The following is a 10,550-nucleotide window of genomic DNA, read 5'->3' on the forward strand; positions in this document are numbered from 1 at the left end:
CTATAAAATACAGTTTCTAAACTCACTGAAGAGCTTGCTAAACAGTGAGGAAGGCCACAGAAGAAGGAGGATGAAGCAACATCACAAATCAGGATGCTGCAGGAGCAGTTCAACTCTTTCATTCAGACTACAGAGATTATTCCTCCATGTCCTGGTGATGCATTTCGGGATGCAAAAGGTTTACGCCCCCTGGGTGATATCAGCACAGATGAGGATGCGGAAGACGAGGACGAATACGATGAAGATGAGTTTTATTTTTTTAACTTTTGTATGTGTTGTACTTTGGATTTAGATATTTTGTTGAAGTTTGTACACTTTTGTATGTATTGTTGCAGTTTTTATACTTTTACACTTTTGTTGGACATTTTGTATGTGTTGTAGTTTTTACATTTGGTTTGTTGTTTTTGTTGTTGTTGTACCACATGTTGGACCATTTGTTGATTTTTATTTTTAAAAAAAAATTTCCAGAAAATCGATCACAAGTGGTCGGTTTATTTTGATTTTTTTTTTTAAAATTATTTTTTTCAATTTTAATAAAATAATAATGAATTTTAAAAATATATATATATTTTTTAAAAAATTGACCACAAGTGGCCGGTTTTTAAAAAACTATCACTACTTTACCGACCACGCTCTTAGGTCGATTTTATGGTAAAAAATTGAGGAAAACTGACCACTTGTGGTCGATTTTTGTGGTCGGTTTTCCTTTTTTTTAGTAGTGTGAGTATAGGATTTTTCGAAAACAACATCTCTAATACCCCGAGGTAATGATAAGGTGTTCGTACACTCTCTCCGTCTACCTCAAACTTCACTTGTGTGATTTCACTGAATATGTTGTTGTTGGACAAGTTAATAAAATTGATGATTTAAAGTTAGTTCTTAAATAAATATTTCAAGAATATTGAATAAATTAATATTGTATGCATTGCATATACATCTTGTATATGACATGTGCATTTCAATAGCACGTGTACATCTCGTATCAATTAGTAATGAATCATTTATCTGAAGTATACATTAAAAATTCTTTTAAAGAAACAAGTGTGAGCTCAAAAAGATGAATAATGATCTTACTTCAACGGAGGAATGTACATCTCTTGATTTCGAAATTGGTTTTAGTTCTACATCTATCTGTATAGTATATTCTTATTTTCACGAGTGTTGACCTTCTATCCTTTGGTATTAACTTATGTGAATTTCTACTTATGTGCCATAAAATTTTTATTGCATAAAACAAGAATAATTATGTTTTATCAAGATAAAGAATTTAATAAAATAATTGAATGAGGAAGAAGGTCCTGATTTATCAGTCAATTTTACGATGTGCAATTTATATATCTTTTCTTCAAAACGTGGTTCATAATTCATATATGTCGGTATCGGCTCACATACATTTCTATCTTAAAAAATGGCTAACATATTAGTATTTAATAAATCAAGTATTCATTTTTTTTTTTGGTTTTACAACAACAACAACGACAACAAACCCAATATATTCCCACATAATGGGGTCTGGGGAGGGTAGAGTGTATGCAGTCCATACCACTACCTCTAAAGAAGTAGAGAAGCTGTTTCCAATAGACCCCCGAATCAAGATAAAAGACAGTATACAAAAGCATCAAAAGCATAGAACACGATAAAATAACATAGGTACGAGATCCACAAAAAATTTATACATTGCCAAACAAAAGACACCAAAGTCTACCTAAATACTGCCTACGACTCATCCACACCCTTATCCCTCTATCCTAATGCTTTTCCTCCATATCTTCCTATCCGGGGTCATGTCCTCAGCCAGCTGTAACCGATCCATGTCACGTTTAATCACTTCTCTCCAGTATTTCTTCGGCCCACCCCTACCCCATTTGAAACCTCCCAAGGCCAACCTCTCACACCTACGAACTGGGGCATCTGTGCCTCTTTTCATCACATGACCAAACCATCTCAACCTCACTTCCCGTATTTTATCCTCCACTGACATCACTCCCACCTTTTCCCAAATAATTTCATTCCTAATCCTGTTAGCCCTTGTGAATCCACACATCCAACGCAACATCTTCATTTCTGCCACCTTCAACTTTTGAATATGAGAATTCTTAACTGGGCAACACTCCGCTCCATACAATATTTTGGGGGTACCTTTTTATCGCATAAAATTCCTGAAGCGAGCCTCCATTTCATCCAACTTGCCCCAATACGGTGAGAGACATCCTTATTTATCTCTCTATTTTCCTGAATCGTAGACCCAAGATACTTAAAACTATCCTTCTTACAAACCGCTTGAGAATCCAACTTCACTACCACCTCCTCCTCTTGCCTCAAGTCACTAAACATGCACTCCAAGTACTCTGTCTTGGAGCTACTGAACCTGAAACCTTTAGACTCCAGGGTTTGTCTCCAAACCTCCAGCTTATCATTAACCCCTTTATGCAACTCATCAATCAGAACTATATCATCCACGAAAAGCATACACCAAGTTACCTCGCATTGTATATTTCGTGTCAACACATCCATCACCAAACAAATAAAAATGGACTAAGAGTTGATCCTTGGTGCAACCCTGTTAAGACCGGGAAATACTTAGAATCTCTTTTCACTATCCTTACCCAAGTCTTTGCTCCCTCATACATGTCCTTAATCTCTTTGATGTATGCCAGCGGGACCCCCTCGCCTCCAAGCATCTCCAAAGAACCTCTCTGGGGACCTTATCATACACCTTTTCCAAGTCAATAAACACGATGTGAAGATCCTTCTTCCTCTCTCTATACTACTCTACCAGTCTTCGTATAAGGTGAATTGCATTAGTTGTAGAGAGACCAGGCATAAAACCAAATTTATTCTTCGAAATAGACACAATCTTCCTCAACCTCTGCTCCACCACCCTCTCCCAAACTTTTATCATGTGACTCAACAACTTGATACCCCTGTAGTTATTAGAACTCTTAATATCACCTTTGTTTTTATATAAAGGAATTATCGTGCTCAATATTCATGTCTCAGGCATCTTTGATGACTTGAAAATATTATTAAACAAGTTGGTCAGCCACCTCAACCCTGACCCGCCAGAGAACTTCCAAAAATCCATTAGAATCTTGTTGGGCCCCGTCGTCTGCCCCTTCACATCTTGTGAATAGCCTTACTAACCTTATCTACCTTAAAATACCAACAAAATCGAAAGTCGCAACACTCCCTCGAATGCTCCTACTACCCTAACACAACACCTCTATCCCCCTCATCATTCTAGAGCCTATGGAAATAGGACTACCATCTTTTCTTAATGAGGTCGTCTTCTACCAAAACTTTGTCATCCTCCCCTTAATGCACTTCACCTGGTCCAGATCACGACCCTTTTCGCTCCCTAACCTTGGGAAGCCTAAACATCCTCTTCTCCCTGCCTTTCTCCTCTAACCCTTTATACAAATTCTCAAAATTTACTATCTTAGCAGTCGTGACTACTAACTTAGCCTCCTTTTTTGCTCTTCATCCTTACCCTCAACTAACTTAGCATAAGCCGCCTTATTCATCTCACCCTTCTTCTTAACATCTTCATTCCACCACCAATCCCCCGGATACCGACCAGACCCATCCCTCAAAATACCCAATACCTTTCTAGTAGACTCCCTGATGCAACCAACAGCCCTATCCCATATACTATCCACACCCCCTGCACTCCCATACCCTCATCGGCTCCAACTTTACCCCTATATCTAAAGTACTAACTGGGGTTAGGCTACCCCACCTAACCCTAGGCCAACCCTTCTTACCCCATCTTATCTTGGCCCTTTTGATAACTAAGTCCATCACTAGGAGTCTATGCTGGGTCACTAGATTCTCACTCGGGATTACCTTACAATCCTTACAAAAAGATCTATCCCCCTTCCTAAGCAGCAAAAAGTCAATCTGAGTCTTGGCTATCCTACTACGAAAAGTAACCAAGTGCTTTTCCTTATTTGGAAAGCTGGAATTCACTACCACCAACCCAAAAGCCCTCCTAAAATCCAAAAGAGCAGCTCCCTCATCATTCCTAACCCCAAAACCAAAGCCCCTATGCACATCATCATACCCTAACAGCAAAGACTCAATTTGCCCATTGAAATCACCACCTATGAAAATCTTCTCCGAACTAGAAATGTCTCTAACCACCTCATCCAAAACCTCCCCAAAACTCTTCTTCTCTTTCTCGTCCAGGCACACCTGAGGCGCATACGCACTACAGATGTTCAAAGTAAACCCCCCTAAGACCAACTTGATAGTCATAACCCTATCACTAACCATTTTAACCTCCACTGCCTGCTCCCTAAGTTTTTCGTACACTAAGATACCTACGCCATTCGTACACCTATTACTACCTGAATACCACAACTTGTATCTATCTACATCCCTAGCCTTGAAACCTACCCACTTGGTCTCCTGGACACCTGCAATATTAATCTTTCTCTTCCTAAGAATCTTAACCAGTTCTATCGACTTACCCTGCAGGGTCTTAATGTTCTGCGACCCTACCCTCATGCTATCACCTCTTTTATACCCTTTCTTAATAGCTTGCACTCTGTATCTCAGGCCTAACCCAACACCAGCCCTCGATCCCACCCCCAGCCCCCCATGACCGTCATGACTCCTAAGACATGACACTAATCCACCATGAGCCACCCAAGACACTAGTCAACACAAAGTCCAGTGAAGGCTAAAAATAACAATAGGCCAATAACAATAAAAGGCACACGCAAAACACAAAATACAACTAATATTCAAGCACTACAGATGCTAGAAAAATAAAGAAATAAATAAATAAAGAATTAAAGTTCAAGGTACGACTTCACCGGGGGAAATAAAAAGCACACTCATGGCCTAGCACCAAGGACAACAAAACCAATAATAAAAAGCAGTACAAGATACAACAAGACAATCCCAACAAATTAAATGCAAGTCAAGATACAGGAGATAATACTAGACTAATACAAAGAGTGAAATAACAAAGATTAGAAGTCACCAGATTACGCTTGTTGACCAAGTCCTCTTTTTCGGTGAGGTATGTTGGGTCCCAGCGAACTGATGTAGAAACTGGTCACCAGGATATTATTGTCAGAGCTTCGCCGAAGTGCTGCCAGAATTAGATCTGGTACTGTCAGAATTCGCTATAATCAAAATCAACAGAACCTTCAGATGGACCCACTGGAATTAGTCACTTGTGATCAAAGATGCGTGCAACCTACGTCGCCAAATTCGAGCGAATGGTGACTTAAACGCCGGTGAAAGTAATGGGTGTTTCGACGATGGAGAGAGATAGGGAAAGGAAAGAAGAGGGTAGATAGAAATGAGGAGAGAGAAAGAGGAAGGGGGTATGCCTTCCTGTTATCGACACTCTGACGCCATCGCCGGCGTCATCTGGTTAAGAGTTAGTGGTTGTTGGGTTTGTGAACGTTAGCTACAGTGAACGAGAGTTACCGCCTCAAGTTTTTCCTATGTAGTTCTTGAAACAATGTTTTAGAGACTAGAATGGTTTCAAAAAATATTTTTAAGAGTTATTATATGAGCAATTATTACATTTTGGGAAGGATTATTTAGCATCGAGTTGGGTATGGGTCCGAGGTCACATTCCTCATTACTACGTCGCCACCATAGGTTGCTTTCGAGATAAGTGTTGGATGCATGAGTTACGTTTTGCATTACACCTGACAAGGTGTAGGAAGACTCTTATCAATGTGGGCAAGACGTTGGACTCCATGCTGCTCACATGGTTTATGTCATTTAAGCAAAACTCCCCAATTTAGAAATAAAAACTTAATATTTGTTCAAGTTATGTATTATGTATGATTTTTGTATTAAAGTTGCTTTTTTTTTTCTGTAATATTTCAATTAATTATTTTTGGGCTATTATTTCAAGGAGTTTACTATTTAAGTTTTATACATTTTAAAATAAGTTTTTTATTGCACTACTTTGATATTTGTTCAAGTGATTATGTATGATGTTTGTATTTAAGTTGTTTTTCTTCTATAATATTTTAATTAATTATTTTTGGGCTTATATTTCAAGGAGTTTACTAGTTAAATTCTTATACATTTTCAAACAACTCATTCATTGCACTACTTTAGTTGCAACAACTTTGCAGAAAGTGTCGGGAAGTCTTTTATTTCACATTTTCCTACTCATATCATATATTGTATTTTAATTTCAAAGTTATTTCAGTTTCAGTTTTCATTCCATTTTATGTACTAATATATTTTGAGCTATATCATTTCAAGATGTAGATTTTGACATAAAGACTCAAAGCCGCAATCAATTATTTTTTTAGACCATCCAATACAAGCTTGCGGTGAGTCCTTGTATTCAGAGGACTTGGGTGATGATTTGCTAAATTTCTAGCTTATTAGATAGTTTAAGTTTTAGTTGTTATTTCCCAATAAAGGTAGCTCAGGACTATGTCCCTATAACTCTTTCAGTTCATGAGCTATAGAGGCATCATTACACATTAGAGGTTGTTTTTTATTGTCTTCCAAGTTCACATTCAGTATTTCAAATTAAAGTTGATCATATTTCAAATGATTTATCCCATAATTGTATTTCTAGCTTTCGTTTATTTTTTGAAGTTGAGTTTTATGAATAGTTTGCCTAGCCAAGAGTCTACTTGGGTCCGCGCTCCGAGCTTTATTTTGGAAAAAATTTTTTGGGCGATCTCCAGCGACCTATTGAGTGAATTTGGTTGTTTTGGCAAGACCAATAGACTCACTTTCCTAATCAAACTAGAAAAATTGTGACTTTCTATGGGTGTAAGCCCATGATTTGAGGTGTACGGACTCAATTTTTGGATAAAAATTCTCAGATAATCATGTTTAAAAATTGTATTACAACTATATAACAACATTAAAATTGAATCAAATGTATTAACAAAACACCTAATATAAAAAGCAAAAACTAAAAATTAACCTTGCAATCATGAACATCAGCTTCTCTAACTTCATTTGTCCTGAGGCTTCAGCCATCACTTCTCAATTTAGTATTTTAGGGATCAACTTCTTACTATGAATAGCAATATATTTATTAAACATGCGAGCAAACACTCGTATATCTATATCTGAAGAGCTAAAGGCAAACCTTTAATGCTATAATATTGTATAGTAATCAAAAGAGAATGCCTCAAGTTTTTTAACAAATCAAGATACACATTTACGCCTCATGGATAATCGTTGAAAATATTAGTTTCAATTAAATAATAATACTTCATATTGATTGACCATTCACTATTCTCATACGAGAATAAAAAATCTTTGATGAAGTAGAGAATAACAATCTTCAGAACACTGAAGTTGTTTGATTAATCAATATCTTCAAACAGAGCATTAGGCTGATTCTTTGAAACATTCCTTTGCCCCGAAATGTATTCATGCATCAATTTTGATGAATCTTAGGATCATATCAAAAATTGCAACTACCAGCACATTTCACTTTCATAAAAATTTTAAACTCCCTTAATTTAAAAAATAATTTATGACCCTTAACTTCAATAATAAAAATATCCGTTGATATGAAATTAAGTTCCTTATTCATCAAACAATGAATGAGCTATAATTGTATATTCACTTTTTTGGAGATCAACAAAATATTCAAATTAGGTATTTCTAAAAATTCAAATTATTTTGGAGAAATTTTAAATTTTATTTTGACGATGACTTTATAATTCGTATAAGCCTTTTAATGGCTAGAAGCATAGTTTTTATTAACATATTTTTAAGATTTTCATTTCTACATACAATAAAATAAAAAAATTATCTTACAACATTAACACAAAATAAGTAACTAGATCAAATCAATTATTAACAAAAACACATTATAATACAAAAATAAACACATCTAAATAACTAGAACACATCTGAAATATTTATACATAATGAGTACATCAACTTTATTAACATAAATCGGGATGATCATTTCTTTTGTAGTTTTTCTTTTCTTTATTTTATTCTGATTCAACTTTTGAATTTTGCCTTTGAAATAGAAACATCATCCACAAAATCATTGTCATCATTGATAAGTTTTTGTTATTTTCTATCAACATCTAGCTTTCTCTTTTTAGATTTCAATTCACTGACTTTATCATCTTTTTTAACCACTGATTTACCTTTTGTTTTTTATGAACTTGACCTTCAATATCTGTCTGCTTTTCATATTCATATTCACATAAATTTCAGGAGTTAATTGTGAAATGCCTAATAAAAAGGATGAAAAATCATCACCTGAATCTTTTCTTCTCAAAATCTTCTTAATAGATTTTCTATCACTAGTCAGAACTATTCAAGATGAGATAGAAGTCGACATCTCAGTTGAAATTGAATTCTGAATCCTAAGACTTCTCCTAGGTGACAGAAGCTCGATCATTGCAATAGAAAACTTAATTGTTTCAAAACTCTAAAAACTAACACAAAGAGCATAGTCATTGAAAGAGAATAAAAATTTTCTCTTGAAGCAATAACAATATTAAACATAGCTCAGACATTTCAAGAGAAATAAAACAAAAATCGTAAGAAACATTACAATAAAAATAACTTAGAAAATAAAAAATTCAACACAACAAAGTAAATATAAACAAGAAAAATAGCTTAGACATTGCGACAGAAATTAAAATTTTTGGAAAAATTCTAAAAAATAACTCAGAAAATTAAAAATTCTACACAAAATAATAAATATAATAAAAAATTTGCTTAGACATTGAAAGAGTAAATTAATTTTTTGCAAAAATTCTCAAAAATAACACCAAAGAACTTTAAAATTTCTTTAAAACATTTTAAATAAAAACATCAAAATTGCAAAAAAAAATCATTTGTAGATTCTGTTAAAAAACAATAAAAATAAGGCAGACTTTATAATAGAAAATTTTAAAAAAAGTTAAAGTCACATAACAAAATGTAACAATAGCATAAATAATATCTCTATGATTTTAAAAAATTCAAGATTTCTCAAAAAGCATCAATAATGAATAAAGTAAAAAAAGCTTTATGCTGATGGAGGAGTAAAAATTGAAAATTGAAATAAAAAAGAAGTGGAGAAGTGGCGAAAGAACTAGCGGAAAAAACGAAGACAGACATTAGGACAAATATGCTATTAAATGTAAAGTTTAGCTAATAATAAAATAAATTTTTCACTGTAAATGATAATATAACCCCTCAAAAGTTATTAATTCTGTAAAAAAAGCAAAAGTATACCTCATTTAATTTTTTTCAAACAAAATTGATTAGTTTGCTTTTTTTATCGTTCCGCCTAAGATTGAGTCAATTTCTTTTTTTATGACTAATCCAAGTCCACCTAATTAAAATCCTAACTCGAGATCAACTTGGTGTAGAACTCACCCTATTATTCATCATCTCTCATTTCACTGGATATTTTTAAAGGTCTTGAAGAATTTTGTGCGAAAATATTTTTGAATAGCATGGATCTCTTAGAAAAGATACCGTTTAAAATTTTTCTTGTAAATTATGAAGAATATATTATGAAATGAAAGTTTTTATTTTTGTTGTTTGCTTGAAATACTAAAGTTTTCATTTTTATTTGTTATGATTTCTTAAATTTCAAATGTAGTGAACAAATGTTGCAAATTTTCTCTCTCTCCCCTAAGTCTCAAGATTTAAAATTAAAGTACTAGTTTTTATCGGAAGAAGATTATTCTTGATTTGATTATGGTTTACTTAATTCTTTTTGGGTCTACGAAAAGAGAAACTTTTCCTTATTGCCGAGATGAGATAGATAGTTTGGTTGAGTTCTATTCAACAAATAAGATTGATGTCTTACTTAATTTTATTAGCTTGATATTCAGGTTGTTCACTGTGATTTTATGTTTTTAAACTTTATTTTAGTGATTTTCTATGCTGAACTATCTGTTCTAATTATAGTTGTATTTTTTTTATTATCAAATTTTGTGTTTATTTATTTATTTATTTATTTTGTGTTCATATTTTTTTACTTACTTTAGAGTTTCTGATTGTTCTATTACAGCATTGTATAATTTTTAAATATAAATGATGGTGTCTTATAACTATTTGCTTAAGCTATCAATCTTTTTATTCTGTATCTATTTTAGTACATTTTCATGTCTATGATTTTTCAATGAAGATTTGATCAAATTGATATTAATTCTATAGTAAATACACATGCAGTAAATTTTATCTGCTCGTAAGTGTTTATTTAGGAATATTTAGGAAGGTAACAGTGATTTTATCTTCATATTCTTCATTTCTGTTATTTTCTATACCGAGCTATCTATGTTATTCCTTGTTGTAATTATTTTTTATTTTTGAATTTAGTGTCATGTATTTATTCCATGTTCATATTTTTTCCTTACTTTGGCATTTTTGATTATTCTACTTTTATAAATGTGATTTTTTCTTTTAAGGTATCCACCTCTGTAGTTTGTAGTTATTGTATTGCATTTTCATATCTATTTCTCTATGAAGATTGATCTATATAATGTTGACTCTATAGTAAAATATATGCACAGTGTGGATTGTCTCTGCTAGTTAGGTGTTTATTTTTGACTATTGAGGCAACTTACTGCAAATTC

General features: G+C 33.4%; 1 protein-coding gene across 1 annotated transcript; it reads right to left on the minus strand.

The window, feature by feature from the left end:
- Positions 1-3,455: 3,455 nt before the first annotated feature.
- LOC107844198 lies at positions 3,456-4,509 on the minus strand. The gene is made up of 2 exons (XM_016688673.1): positions 3,980-4,509; positions 3,456-3,621 (listed from the first exon to the last, which is right to left on the minus strand). The coding sequence occupies exons 1-2, from the start codon at positions 4,507-4,509 to the stop codon at positions 3,456-3,458; spliced, it is 696 nt and encodes a 231-aa protein (XP_016544159.1).
- Positions 4,510-10,550: the final 6,041 nt, after the last annotated feature.

The sequence above is a fragment of the Capsicum annuum genome, chromosome 10 (genome assembly GCF_002878395.1).
Source record: "Capsicum annuum cultivar UCD-10X-F1 chromosome 10, UCD10Xv1.1, whole genome shotgun sequence".
NCBI lineage: Eukaryota > Viridiplantae > Streptophyta > Magnoliopsida > Solanales > Solanaceae > Capsicum > Capsicum annuum.

What these genes read in the sequence shown, in the direction of transcription:
- LOC107844198 (XM_016688673.1), bottom strand. Translation starts at nt 4,509, where the DNA reads ATGAGGGTAGGGTCGCAGAACATTAAGACCCTGCAGGGTAAGTCGATA. An exon ending in GATTTTAGGAGGGCTTTTGG is followed by an intron (nt 3,622 to 3,979) that starts GTTGGTGGTAGT and finishes TGGTTGCATCAG; the next exon opens with GGAGTCTACTAGAAAGGTAT.